The sequence below is a fragment of the Mycotypha africana genome (genome assembly GCF_025528875.1).
Source record: "Mycotypha africana strain NRRL 2978 chromosome Unknown BDF20scaffold_1, whole genome shotgun sequence".
Taxonomy (NCBI): Eukaryota; Fungi; Mucoromycota; class Mucoromycetes; order Mucorales; family Mycotyphaceae; genus Mycotypha; species Mycotypha africana.
Genome location: NW_026515725.1, coordinates 3,486,224 through 3,500,564, shown reverse-complemented (window position 1 = coordinate 3,500,564; position 14,341 = coordinate 3,486,224). Strand labels below are relative to the sequence as shown.

General features: G+C 37.7%; 6 protein-coding genes across 6 annotated transcripts; 1 reads left to right on the top strand and 5 right to left on the bottom strand.

The window, feature by feature from the left end:
- Positions 1 to 1,603: 1,603 nt before the first annotated feature.
- Positions 1,604 to 3,731, bottom strand: BDF20DRAFT_909764 (uncharacterized protein; the record flags this gene model as incomplete). Its single annotated transcript, XM_053083629.1, has 2 exons — positions 1,604 to 1,664; positions 1,744 to 3,731. 2 exons carry the CDS (start codon positions 3,729 to 3,731, stop codon positions 1,604 to 1,606), a joined length of 2,049 nt encoding a protein of 682 aa, XP_052941337.1.
- Positions 3,732 to 4,381: 650 nt separating this feature from the next.
- On the bottom strand, positions 4,382 to 6,316 carry BDF20DRAFT_85753 (uncharacterized protein). Its single transcript, XM_053080349.1, has 3 exons — positions 5,957 to 6,316; positions 5,650 to 5,879; positions 4,382 to 5,566 (listed from the first exon to the last, which is right to left on the bottom strand). The coding sequence occupies exons 1-3, from the start codon at positions 5,991 to 5,993 to the stop codon at positions 4,511 to 4,513; spliced, it is 1,323 nt and encodes a 440-aa protein (XP_052941336.1). The 5' UTR covers positions 5,994 to 6,316; the 3' UTR covers positions 4,382 to 4,510.
- Positions 6,317 to 6,416: 100 nt separating this feature from the next.
- BDF20DRAFT_848107 (uncharacterized protein) lies at positions 6,417 to 8,405 on the bottom strand. The gene has a single exon (XM_053079847.1). It carries the CDS (start codon positions 8,268 to 8,270, stop codon positions 6,744 to 6,746), a length of 1,527 nt encoding a protein of 508 aa, XP_052941335.1. The 5' UTR covers positions 8,271 to 8,405; the 3' UTR covers positions 6,417 to 6,743.
- Positions 8,406 to 9,645: 1,240 nt separating this feature from the next.
- Positions 9,646 to 10,028, top strand: BDF20DRAFT_811893 (translation initiation factor SUI1; the record flags this gene model as incomplete). The annotated part of the gene is made up of 2 exons (XM_053076732.1): positions 9,646 to 9,700; positions 9,781 to 10,028. Coding segments are annotated over 2 exons (303 nt in total), but the record flags the coding sequence as incomplete, so codon positions are not given.
- Positions 10,029 to 10,912: 884 nt separating this feature from the next.
- BDF20DRAFT_909760 (phosphatidylethanolamine-binding protein) lies at positions 10,913 to 11,543 on the bottom strand (the record flags this gene model as incomplete). The annotated part of the gene is made up of 4 exons (XM_053083628.1): positions 10,913 to 11,028; positions 11,098 to 11,173; positions 11,249 to 11,409; positions 11,477 to 11,543. 4 exons carry the CDS (start codon positions 11,541 to 11,543, stop codon positions 10,913 to 10,915), a joined length of 420 nt encoding a protein of 139 aa, XP_052941333.1.
- Positions 11,544 to 12,295: 752 nt separating this feature from the next.
- On the bottom strand, positions 12,296 to 13,177 carry BDF20DRAFT_810912 (RTA1 like protein-domain-containing protein; the record flags this gene model as incomplete). The annotated part of the gene is made up of 1 exon (XM_053076635.1): positions 12,296 to 13,177. One exon carries the CDS (start codon positions 13,175 to 13,177, stop codon positions 12,296 to 12,298), a length of 882 nt encoding a protein of 293 aa, XP_052941332.1.
- Positions 13,178 to 14,341: the final 1,164 nt, after the last annotated feature.

The window sequence follows — 14,341 nt, the reverse complement described above, 5'->3', positions numbered from 1 at the left end:
TTGTTACTTCAAACGTTGTAATGAATATCTTTTAGCTGTGATACCATACGAGTAAGTTTTACGTACCAAAGAGCAACGTTGAATAAGTTTGCTGCTACATGCAGTTGCTGTTGAGACACTTGGCCTGAATTGTACCTTTAAATCCATCCGTAAGCTTTGGAGTAGGCATGATATGCACTGAAATTGTACATAAAAAATCGATATATTTGGTTTATTAATCCACAATGACTTCATTTTTATAAGTTTTTCAAAGAGGTGGAATATTATTTGGAGGAGACCTTATTGAGATGATAAGAATATGTGTAGTGATATATAAAGAATATGGTATAAAGGATGCACCATTCTTCTCTTCTTTTTGCGTGGTAGAAAAAGGAGCGAATGCCTTCAACTGTGGAGAATCGCATGCAAAGACTTTTTTTCCTGTGCTAGCTGCAGACAAAGTTTCCAATTCATCTTTCCAGCGTTTTCCTTGCGGTTTTTGATAATGAATTCAAAAACATCTTGCGAGTTGAGATCTTCTGATGCCGTTGCTTTAAGACTGTAGCTTGAAAGAGGTTCCAAAGACGAGTCAGAGTCATCTAAAGTCATGTACTTCTTTTAGCCGACTGATTGAATTTTTATTGTTGGAACAAATCACATCAACAATATCCACAAAACCTTGCTCTTTTTCATTCTCTACTTCAATGGACTCCAAGGAGAAGACCTATTCTTTTACGGAAACTTCCGACTCGCTAAGTATTATCAATTATAACGCATTGGTGTCAGCTATAGATCTCGATACACAAATTTCGTAGACAGCAAACAGTATAATTCTTTATTAATAGCAGTAATATTAATTTTCTTTTTTTTTTTTTTTTTTTTTTTTCCCTTCTTTAGTTTGTTTTTGAAAGAGAAATAAAGATGTCCCTTCTTTAGTTTGTTTTTGAAAGAGAAATAAAGATGGTGCTTTGATTTCATTAAGCTTTCTGTTTACTTTCTCATGTGCTATTTTATTTTCAATCCGAAATAGAATCAGCGAATACCATACACTAAGTTCATAGTCATCAAGTTATAACAGTTATCAATTACCAGCACTTACGCAAATATCTCAGATACAATGTATATAGCGGCTCTACGCCCGAAGTTTGCTTCCCAATTTACAAGCTTTAAACAAGGTGCAGAATGTCATATTGGATGGAAGGGTGTTTGTGTAAAACCTGCACTGCTGCAATGTTAAAAAGCACAGCAGACTATAAAATATAATTCAGAAGACCAACGCTATCATCGACATCGGTAGCTTTACGAAAAATGCACGAAAGCAATGCATTCAGGAGCAGATCCCTTCATTAAATATCAATTCTGCGTACCGAGCACAGCGTTCTCACAAGGAACAGATTGTGTTTAATATGGGCTTTTGCTAGGAACCTAACGTACACTGCAGTTTTATTGTTCATGTCAATTAGCCAATTGAAAAAGAAATGCAATGAAACAAATAATAGGGAGTTAATACAAATAATTCATAAATAAAGATAGATGTTGAGATTAATATTGAGTAGTCCAAGTTGAAGTGGTAGGTATGAACTTGGAAATCAAATTTTTGAAAGAGGAATAAAACTATACAAATTTATATATTACAAGTTTGCTTATTTCGTTGATTGCTTTTGTGTCTTTTTAAAGCATCCAATCTACAACGAATTACAAAATATATCAGTTACACACGAACATATGGACTCATATGCAATAAGCACTTTTGGTAAAGCATACCTTGAAAAACTCTTTTGACAGCCTTCACATCTATAAGGTTTATCACCACCATGTATCTTTGAATGCCTTTTGAGATCATGATTACGACTAAACGCTGCTGAGCATGCACTACATACAAATGGCCGATCATCTGTGTGCGTCTTTGAATGACTTTTCAAATTATACAGTCGTGCAAAAGTTTTACCGCAATTAGGAAATAAGCAAGGATAGACGGTTTGTGTTTGGTTGTTAATGGTAGTAGTGATAGGTTCAGAAGAAGCATAAATACTCATTGCAGCACTTTGAGTATCAGCTAAAGCTGGATCTGAACGTCGTCGTTTATGTCCTGCTACTGCTGTGGATGGTGTTGATCTTGTTGACGCTAGATTTGTATTAAGATTGTTCGTAGGAATACGGGGATGCAGGGCAGTAAGCTGAGGAGTAGAGGCAGGTGTAGCAGATGTAGATTGAGATGATGGCTTAAAGTTAGTATGTGAGTCCGTTAAGGATTGTCGTTGCGAATGTGGCTGTTGATTATGTTGTTGTTGCTGTTGTTGTTGCTGTGCTGCCATAGCAGACAAAGCTGCTGATATTGCTGCTACTGCACTATTGCTTGCAGAACTGGTATGATCGAAAGGATTGGTAGTTGGTAAGAAATAATGATTGGTTAAATCACTAGTACCCGTACTAGTGTTTTGATTAGCGGCGTGTTGTGATAATTGAGCTGCATATAAAGCCAACGCAGCTGCGTCAGCATAATCAAGAGTAGATGTATTATTTACGTCTGATGCTTGTCGTGTAAAGTTGAAAAGTTCATCGTGCGCTAAATTAGCTGATTCAATGGCAGTTGGTGTAGTAGGAGCGGACGAATGAATAAGTGCGGCTTGTGTTTGCGCTGGAGATGAAGTAATGCTATGAGCTGTAGGAGTAACAGGGGTTGAATGAACAACATTAGCAGTACTGGCTGTTTCAACATTAGTAATAGTAGAATTATGCCCTGTTACGGTGCCTAATAGTGCTTGAGATAGAAGCGTTTCAATTGCATGTTGATCACCTTCCTTTGCTTTCTCATTCACTTTCAAAGCAATATCTGTCCACTCCGTCGTTTCCAGGAATTTGGAGTCCTTATCATCATGCGACTGAGCCGAAACTTGAGATGTAACTGCCTGCTGTTGCTGTTGATGCTGCTGTTCATCTTTAATTTTGCTTCTTAACCATTCTTGATCGACATATTTCGCCGCTAATGTGTTGTCCCATCTTTGCTTTAACTGCTTTCCTTTTCTTCCAGGTATCGTGGAGGCTATTTCTTTCCATCTTCCATATCCAAATTTCTTTATACCTGCCAACAGTAAATCATCCTCCTCTTTGGTCCATGTTCCCTTCTTATAGTCTTGGTGGAGCGTTTCTTCCTGGCTTCCGGTAATCAGTCCCGTCGCATGTTTATCGTGAGTAATTAATTCCGAATCATTGTTATGCAATAATCCCAACGATTGTGTTGCTGTTGCTGTTACTGCTGTTTGATCTTTTGAACCATGTGCTTCATGTTCGTTAATGGATCGCTCGGTATTTATAGCATGATGTTGCCCTTGTTGTAATAACGCTGCGGTCAATTGGCTGGTCAAAGTAGATGCTGCCGCCGCCGCCGCCGCTGCCGCTGCCGCTGATTCATCATTATTGCTATCTTTTGTGCTTGCTCGTTCTACTGACGTCGATAATGCTTCATTTGCCGAGGACGGCGAAGCAATAGCATCCACATTCAATGTATCGTTGCCTTCTATGGTTGAGCGTTGCTGAAGCCGTTGTGAAGGAGTAGCAATAGCTGGCTCTGTCGTCACAGCAATGGTTTTATTAATGGTATCATCATTGAAGCTGTTCGAGCTATTATTATTAATAATCAACGATGGTACCGGCGGTTCTTCCACTTTCATATCAGGCAAAGCAGGCGACTGCCGACGCTTACCGCTACTGTGTGCATAAGCAGTTGACGTGAAAAGATGAACACGAGCCATCGCTTGAAAATGAGAGTCGGGTGATGATGTCCAGTAAGTATCGCTGGTCTGGTCTTTTTCTCTTATGCAGCTAGTCTACTATGCACGATATTTCTATTTATGCAACTTATTTTGCGTTCCTTGATTTTTCGCCTATATTATGCCTCCTTTTCTTTCGCCTTCCTAGTATTGTTCTGTTCTGACCGGAGTTCTGCTTTAGCTAAGAGGAAAAGCAAGAGTATAGAACCAAGCCTTCAGCCAAGCCTCGTTTTTTTGAGTATGAGGAAGGAAAAGGAAAAATTGAAAGGATAAAATTGCGGAAGAGAAAATTTTGCAAGAGCTTCCACAACTCCACCTATCAACGGACGGCATTTGTATGAGTCTCAAACAGCAATTCTACAGCCGAGACATTTTCTTATTCGTCAGACATGTGAAATCCAAGTAAAGAAAATTCAAAGTTTGCTGTTTTGAACGTAGTAAAATGAAACCTGACATAAGGAACTACGCCTTCATGGTTCAGTATGCCAGTAGGGAAAAGGCATGATATAGGCGGCGGTAAAATGGTTGTTCTGAAGAATTGATCAATTGAGTAATTACAATTGGCAGGATAGAGCTTTCCCGCATCCCTACCTCGAAACCATGCTTTTGTATATTCTCTTTTCACTTGCTGTCTTTGATACTGATTCTCAAAATATTCGATAAAATAACTATCACATATTCATATTGGAAAAGGAGTACTTTTCTTTTATATTCAATTTAAGGGCTTTATTGATGGAAATGAAACAGCAGGCCTAGTTAATTCAGCTGCTACCGCTACTTCTTCGAGATGGTATAGGAATTGATTCATATTTATAAGAATTATAATGAGTTTTTGAAAAGTTATCATCATCATTAGTCAGCAAAGCTTCGGTTTTTCTATCAAAGTTATCCGGTATAGGTATACGATGCTTGTTTAGCAGATATCGTTGCATTCGCAGCTGCTCTTGCAGCTCCTGTAACTGTTTCTGTTGATTTTTATGTACCATCAGAGCCGCTATTGTATCTAATGGCAACTGTCCGTTAGTGGAATCAGTAGCCAGCATATTCTGCTCTGTGTGTTTGGCTTGTTGTTTTCTAAGCCAATATGAATTGCTTGCATTGTTAAGCCAATATTGCCCTTGTAGCAGAGCATCTTCCATTTGAAATGCGGAAGCTGTTGTAGTAGCAGTAACAATAGCCGACTTCTTCACAAGGCTCAACCGTAATTGTAGCCTTGCTATCCGATCCCGCAAATATTGATTGCGTTTACCAAGGTATTTGATGTAATCTACTGCTTTAAACAAGATAGCGCTTTTCGAGTTATTAGTGTTGCGTAGAATTGGTATGATATCCGTTAGATCTTTGAATCCTGAGCGAATGACATTCCTTCGTTTTTGTTCGGAAGCAATATGGCTCAATTTGTTGATCTTCTTTTCTTTGTTTCCACTGAGAGCAGTAGGTTTTGTTGGAAGCAGTTTGATTACTATAGGCTCAATACTACGTTCCAGAGTTGTTGTGTTTTGAGCTCTATCTAAAGCTGAACTGTTGGCAGTTGTTTCTTTGCGAATAAAAGCAGGCGCATTCAGTTGCGTTTCGTTTAGTGCGTTCGCTGATTTAGCAAAGGACGTGCAATTTTGCTGTGAGTCTTCTATAGCATGAATACCCGTTTCATTGCTCTCTGATTGGTCGTGCTCGTTACTGTTGAATGGTTGATATGCAGATGGACTTAATTGCTCACCGTGAATAACAGAAAATGATGCCGTGAATTCATTATTCGTAGTGCCTTTGTGGGAGCTGATTGCCTGACTTGTACTCAGTTTTTCGTGTCGGACCAAGTTCTATTTGAAGAACGCACAAAAATAAAGTCGGTTTAAAGGGATGCAAAGTATAATAATCAAAGAAAGGAAAAAAAAAAAGTTGCCTTCACATCAGCTTGACAGTGATTGTTGCAGACTGTGAAAAGGTCTTTTTTTGTACTAAGGTCTTTCGCACTATGGAATTTAAAACTGTCACCATAGCCATCGCAGAAATAATCAGCCAACACTGGTAATTGCGCCATCGTGCTGTTGTTTCTATCTTCATAGGCCTGCTGTTGCAAAAGCTTTGGATCCGTAATACTTTCTTTATCATGGACGGGTATGGCGGTAAAGTCTAACACAAAAATGTGATCAGAAAGAAACAGATTATAAAGTATTACAATATATAATCACTCACTGGATGGAGAATACCTATTGGTATCCAAAGTGAAGGCCGGCGGTGCATCATTATTATGATGATTATAATCGTTAAAAAGCATTGAAAACAATGTAGATTCAGCTGAAGGAGGCAGTTGTTCCCAACTTGTATTACTACTACTTGTACTTGTTGTGCTAGTTATACTAGACGCTTTATGTGCAGGATCATACTCCATAGTATCTCTTAATGGGATTGTCGAAGAAAAGAGAAAAACTTAAAATAAAAGATTGGAAAAGGATGTTGATAAGACAATTTTATCTCGCAACATTACAATATAAGAAATTAAGATTTCCCTTCATTTAATTGGAAAGAGTCAGCAAAAATGTGGGGTACCTTTTTGTACCTCCTTCTTCCTACAGCTTGTAAGTTAATGCGTAAAGCAGTAGCCAAAAAAAAAAAAAAAAAAAAAAAAAAAAAAAAGAAGAAAGGCAAGCGATTTTGCTGCTTTAAGGTCTCGCGTTTCCTACAAAAAAATAAAAAAATAATACCTTATGCTTTTCTAGCTGAATAAATTTTTATTGTATATGTTTAAAGAGTAACATACTATTTCATTCCACTTCTATGTTTGAGAGAAAAGAAAAGCTTGTGATAATCATTGTAATAAAAAGGTCCCTGACTTTTATCAATAACACAACAGCGTATGTTGTAGCTCACATGGTTTCACATGATGAAACACATAGTGACGGCATAGAAAGAAAATAAAACATAATTGTAAAAATAGCATACTGAGAGTTTATATGAAAAAAGAAGACAAATATGTAACCATAAGGATATAATTATCTAATACTCGTCTTTATGAGAAGCAGCAGCAGAGATAGATAGGGTGTTAACAGCCATAGCATGGTCAATATTTTGAAGCATCGTCGTTGTACGAGTCAAGAGGAAAGTCAAATTGTTAAATTCGCGTTTCAGTTCGTTACGATGAGCTTTCAATACTTTATGAGTATGCTTGGGATCTTTGCTAATGGGGTGGGACAATAAAGGAGAGTCCAAGTCTGCTGTCGGAGGTGGTGAAGGGCCGGTATCATCGTGTGTCAACATAGGTGGAGATGGCAGTCCAGGTAAGTTTCGTTCATGCTTCTTTATATCAGGATTCAAAAGGCAAGCAATGTTCGTATTGTTGTTGTTGCGAGTTTTAGTAGGCTTCATTGGAGGGGAAGGTAGATATCGAAAATGCTGCTGAGAAACGTCGGGTTCTATGGGATCAGGACCAGGAACTCCAGGATAGGAAGGGATGTTATCTTTAGTAGATCTTATATATGATGGTGAAAGCAAAGGCAATAAAGGGCGCAACTGTGGATCTGTAGGATGCAACGTGCTTTTGCTGAGACTGCTGTTCGTTTCATTGTTGCGGTTGGGCTGTTGTTGCTGTTTGATAGGGTAAGATTTCAAATGAGGATATTGCTGAATAATAACAGGATGTCTACGCTGAGTGGCAATAGTAGCAGCTGTAACTCTCTTTCTTCGTTTGATAGTGGAGCGTTTCATTGTGATAGGTCGATGAATGCTGTGTAGCTTGAAATAAAGACCACATGCATTGCAAATTGGCTGACCAAATTCATCGCGCCGCCATAAAGGAGTGGTCGAGGTATGACAATTGATGCAACTAAGTGTGGTGTCAGTTGTTGTAGTGCTATCTGGCGTAGACGATACTGTAGAGTCGAAGGAGTTTTTGATGGGTTCAGTAAAATGTTGCTGTTGTGGTGGCATTTGAGTGTCTTTTTCCTGATTTCTGTTGGTCTTTATTGCTAGTAATAAGATAGGGTCTTTAGCAGTATTACTAGGCGCAGGAGCCAAAAGAGGAGGCGATCGTATAATACGAGGTGCAATAGGACATGTTTTGAATGAGCGTTTTGTTAATGCAGTTGTGTTTTTCTTCAACCAGACAGGGCGGGAAGTATTGCGTGCTTTGTAGTATAAACCGCAAGCATTACAGATAATTTCCCCAAGCGGAGATCTTCTCCATAGAGGCGTAGAAGTAATGCCGCAGTTCGAACAGGAGGTGGCAACTGTACTTCCAATATCCATTTTCGCAACACTGGAGTTGCATGGTTCAACAATGACAGAGGATGCAGTATGAATCTTGTTATTGTTGGTGGAAGGAACGAAAACCATCGACTGATCGACGCCAGTATTAACTGTAGATACAGTTTTAGACTGGTCTTTTTCAGGTAAGAATAATAAACCACTTGTCTTTCTAAAATTAGCTGACAGTTGAGTTGTCGACGGTTGCGACGGGCATTTATGACAAGAATCAACACTTGTTAGTGTCGAAGGTTTATTATAAAAAGGAGACTTCACAGTCATGTTGTGCTGTTTTTAATAAACTGCTTAGATTACGAAGGGAGAAGAAGAAGAAAAGGACAGTAGCAGCACGCCCTGATCTTTTATATAAACAGCCAAATTAGCTTTTTGTCCAAGCAAGCTTTTTTACTTTATCATAAAAGAAGGTAGAGACGCAATAACGTTGATTGGCCAGTGATAGCAAAATCCAAGAGCAGAATTAAAAATATCGGAAGAGATAGCGTCCAATCAATCAAATAACAATGAGTTTATCTTTCACTTTGATTAATATAAAAATCTCTCATTTTATCTCTTGTCTGACCCCTTAAATCAACTGCAGTTCTAAACACCATACCGCGGAACAGCACCTCTTTTTTTACAATGGACGTTCCAAGGAATAAAATATCACAACTGGAACTGCAAACTATACGAAGATATACCATTTATACATGTCGCAATAAGTTGCCTTTAGACAATTCGAACGATTTTGTAGTAAGAATTGGCAGAATCTCATAAACAATAATAGATATCTTATGAATTCACTAATCATCTGTAAAAGGCGAAAACAGATAATATTCGATCTTATCTTTTATCAATTTCTTTCCTTGTTCAAGTTGAAAAAGCTTGAACGTGTGTGTGCTACAAAAAAAAAAAAAAAAAAAAAAAAAATATTTACATGCATCATATCTGTATATATAAATATATACATAGCAGCAAATGTAGGTGTGTACTCCTGACATGATCTACTTCAGCAATAAGCGATCATCGTTAATTCATAGCACGCTGAGTGAGACTATTCCATACAGATAATGCCTTCTGTTTATAGTGTGTTGTATCTTTTAGGCCATTCACTTTCAAAAAATTTGTTTTATATTTTAGATATCATACAATAGCTTGAAAAGGCGTGTTGTTACTTGGAGTATGGACGATTAGCGGCCTGAAATAAAACAATTGGCTGCAGCGCTTATCTAGTCGTTGCCCTATGGAATAGAATAGAGTATATTATCACAATCAATCTCTCATGCCTTTTCGTAATTGAAATAGGAACGTCTCCAAGACAGCTAAATAAGACTTTGTCTTGCTTGCTGTATCACCAATATTGACATTTGCAAAATGAAAAAACTAGACGTATTTTGTACACTAGAAGAGGGGTTAATAAAATAGTCTTTGATTGGACGAGAAACAATAAATGGAAATTTATCAGTTTTCGCTTGGTCTGATTTGTTTTTCTCTCAATTTTTTCCCCATTTTTACTACTTTTTAATAGTATCATATAGTTCGAAGAAGTTCATGTCTAATATCGAAGAGCTCAACGCCCCTTTTGGTAAACGACAGATCTTAAAAGGCGTTTGTAATATTAAATACAGCTTATTAAAAGTCATTGTTGGGCTCTGTTTGACTAGATCCGTTTGCTGATGTTGAAGAGAACAAGCAACAAAACGCAAACAATATTCGTAAGTAATTGTTTGAAGAAGACGAAAAGAACATCAAGCGTTCTTTGGTTTTTAAGTGAAAACTCACTCGGCTATTCTAGACTTGCGTATACAACAAAGAAACGGTAGAAAGACTTTGACCACTCTCGAAGGACTTCCTAAGGAATATGATTCCAAGAAAATTCTAAAGACATTCAAAAAGGAATTTGCTTGCAACGGCACCATTGTTGAAGATGAAGTGCTTGGTTCCATTTTGCAATTAAGTGGCGATCAAAGAGTTAAAATTGCTGAATTCCTCGTCAAGGAAGGAATTGCTAAAAAAGCAGACGTCAAGATTCACGGTTTCTAGGCAAGGAAAAGTTTAGACATGATATTTATCTTTGTAAATACATTTTTTATCCCCCTCCAGCACTTGTACCTCTCCCTTAACCTACATTATACAGCTGCGTAAACTATCTTCTGTTACGTACTTTCGATCCTAAAATAAATAGCATTTGTAATGACCAAGTTTGAACCTTTAAGGAGGCACATTTTTTAGTGTACAACAGTGCAACTTGTAGTTCTTTTAGTTTCATGCTGCTGCGACGTTCAACATCTGCACTTCAATTCTTCCAATGATCGCGTAAAGATGACGAAGACTCTTTCAAAGTCAGAATGCATCTGTTGGTAACCACTCCGAATTTATCTAGGAAGATGGTTTGAGCTCGATACTGTATTATGGTACTTGTGAAGGTATCTATCAGTAGCTTAGCAGCATCCAAGTGGCTTGAAATAACTTTTAATGCTTTGCTCTGAAAACCTTATTTGATACTGCTTAATATAATTGCCAGAGAGTAAAATGCAACTGGTTTTCTGTGCTTGCGTTAAGGTACAAACACCATTAAATACATTTGTGTGGTACTACCTTCTCTTAGTATTGCAACCAAACAAGTATTAAACATCTTATGTGGGAATTCTAAAGTATAATAAAGTTTGATTGTATGGCAATTTAATGTTTGAAGTGAGGTACTCAAAGCAACACCTCCATTAAACCATCACTTGAAGATTCGAATCAATAGAGCTCGTCTCGGTGATTTAAAGTAGTCTTTTGTTAGCATCAAGTTGGCAACAAAAGAAGTTCACAGAAACCAATTCGAGTTGATTCTCTATTTCCAATTGCTGAATATCAAATTTACGACGATGCTCTCTTAGTTCAAGTTTCATAGCCCTGAAATGTTGATTTCCTCCTCCAAATTATTTATAGAGTAAGAATGTGTAACGATGTATTCCTGTATTCTCACCCGGGCCAGGCCCAATGTAGGGTGTGTGGTGATTCTCTGCCTGCGATACACTATTCTTTACGTCCGAATCTGCAAAATGATAATGATGGTTCAAATTTTGTCTTTATGGATATTTGACTTAGTTGATCACTATAATACCTGCAATATTGACAACTATCCAATGACGCCAAGGTGCAACTTTTTGGTCATGTCTTGATGGAGCGTCAGGATTCATCTATGTGATACATATCAATAAAATTCTACACAGCCCAGTAAATAGTCTATACGGCGAACTCAATATGTACAATACCATCACAAGCGTATAATAATCTGATTCACTTAACGCGATCAAGTTGATCGTAGGTTGCTCTTTTGTTTCTACTGATGTGAAGTTGTTTCCTAACAATACTTCTTTACCACTCTCTTTGAAGATAATCTGGAGCAACGTAGATGAAGTTACATCACTGAGTACTATACAGTATCGTGAGCTTTTTGACGTTTCTTTTCCACTATGTTACTTCTGAGCTTAAATGCTTACCGTCAGGTATAAGCTGCACTCTCTGAAGAGCAGCATTGATTTTTAAATCCGTAGTAGCGATACTCATTAAGATAATGATAATTATAATCTATAGAGGAAGAAAAACGATATGGGAAAAAAACACGGAGACAGAAGATCTTATAAGCATGGGATTCACCTTTTTGTAAACGCTTTGCTTACGTAGTGTTAGCGCGGGTTTATCGAATTTATCGGTAACGTATAGTTCTATCGCGAGTTACAATAAACATGGATCGTTACGTACAGTATATCCATCATTACGATTTTGTTTTTTTGTTCTGAAAAAGGCACTGTTATAGAGGCATCTATCTCACCGTGCTACGAACAATAGCAAAAAACCATCGTCATCCCCCCCGGAAAAGAACCTAATGTTTGATAGCAATATCCAAAAATACTTATTTTGAATACCAAAGCTCTAACTTCTATCCAGCAAACTAATCAGATCAGATTTATTTTTAAGCGAAATATTACACTTTAAGGTTGCAATAGAAGCTGATGCATTATGGAAGACGATGCTGATCAAAATATAAAAAACAACAGTATGTATAAAATCACACTATTTGAGACTCACGTACTCTTCTGCACATTTTTCACTATATATGGTCGAAAACTATGCGTGCCACTTTATGTTGTATAGAAGATTGAACAAGGAATGTAGGATACAAGGAAAGGTGAAAGGAAAGGCATCAAAATAGAAGTTGACTGCACATAACGCACTGAGGGAGCAAAGAGAGTTTGTTCTAAAAATGATTTATTTACTACTTTAGGTCGTTCGCTATATAAACATGCCGTCCTTTGTGGCTAAACATATTGTTGTAACCCTTTTTCTAATTGATTTGCACAGATACTCGAACTCTGGCTCCGAATATCAATAGGCAGAGGAATTGCATCGCGCTTTGGAAGGTAGTTGCCCATGAACAAGGTACAATAGCAAATGAATGAAATTGCTATAGCCAACGTATCAAACACATAGAATGCCCACTCTGCACTTGCAATTGCTCCATCCCAACCAGAGCCAAATTCAACCACGCGGTAAACAGAACGAATATACAGAAATGCAATTGTGATATAGAGACAATAAATCATCTTATTTTTCGCGTTGGTTTCCTCAATGACAGTGTATTGATATTTCGAGCTTCGATGAACATAAATAGTGATCAAGGCAAAGCAAGCAAAAAAGAACAATTGTATTGCCAAGCCTACGAGTGCAATCATTTTTCCTATATCAGCTTTTTTCATATCACCGCTTGCTTGGAGACCGCCACCAGATCCTTGTAATAAAAATGAGAATATGTCGCTTGAAAAGAAGAACCATGTTACAAATTTTGGTTGGAAGTAGAAGCGATCTGTAGGAACGTTGGATAGCCTGATTATTTCACCGACTGCTTTGTAATTGACCATAGCCAAAGCATTAGGGCTCAGCAATAAGCACATCATCATTACGACATAGTTGGGCAAAGTGCTGCCTTGTACGCGACATAGGATTCGCAAGAGATAGCCAAGCGCTTCGAATAAGGCTGTCCAAGGTAATACATACAAAAATTGACGGCTTTTGGATCGACTGATTCGAATGAATAAGAAAACTGAAAAAAAGGCATAAACTACCAGTGCTACAATTGCAAGTGGCAGGTTGGGCATATAATGGAAGTAGCGAAGAGTCCTGAAATCATCTTCTACAGACATACTGAATCAAATTGAAATTGCACTGTTGATTTTGTGAGTGAACAGTATTGAATAGTAAATGAAACAGAGAAAAAGGCATCTTACTACTTATTTTTATACAGAGTTCCTTATCTTTAATGTAACCATGTGTTAAGAGTCCGTTAACATTCAATGTCTTCTTTGGTTCATGTAATAACATTATCAATTGATATTTCATTTATGAACAAGCAAGATGAATTGTGATGCAATGGAGTACTATTTAAAAAAACGGACAAGAAGACTTATCGTGCAACTCATTTTGGTTGAACCTTCTTTTTGACTAAGTCCCATTGATAAAGACTCTTTACCCCTCTTCAAGAGACCAGCCATGAATGGAAGAGGCGACACATCCGCATTCTGATTTTACAAAAAGAATATTTGGAATTTTTTTTATCCAAATTGTCTTGGCAATGTTATCAATTTACGGCGTTTTTTGTTATGTCTGTAGCCTTTTCTGTTGCCATGTTAGACAAAGTTGCATTTGTCCCAATGAAATGATTTTAATCGTGATTCTGTAATACTGTAGTCCCAACAACCTACTCAGCCCATTGCCTATTTCCCCGATGCACTCTCACTAAAGCCCACGCCATTGAATGCCTACAAATGCATAACCGCTTGCAACTTCCGACAACTGTCGTTGACCTCATTTCTCACTTGCTAAACCAACTCGTCACTCGACCCAAAAAACATTGTGCCAATCCCCCGGTCAACTGAAGTATATCTTGACCAATTGTCCAAATGCTTCTTCATGAGGTCGATTACCTTCAGAACGAAAAAATGCTCCCTACCCCATCAGAAACATTAGGACAGCCCTTGCTAGACTGCTAGACTGGCTCTATGCGTCATTACCATCATTACTTGATTGTCCCGTTTTTACCTAGTCTGCATTGTAATCCACTATCTTTTTTCCCTAGTCCTCTTTTAGGGTTTTCCAATTCCAATACATATTTTGACCTGTCCTGGGCAATTTTCTGATCTAGTGACCTGTGTGCCCATTGGTTTTAGAATTAGCTAATAAAAATCATGTTTAATCATAGTCCATCAGTGAAAGCTAAGAGAGCGGAGAAAGAAAAGGTCAATTCAAATGTTACCATAATAGATAGACAATACATTAGCAAAGGTAAATAAGGAAGCACTTGAGATGCA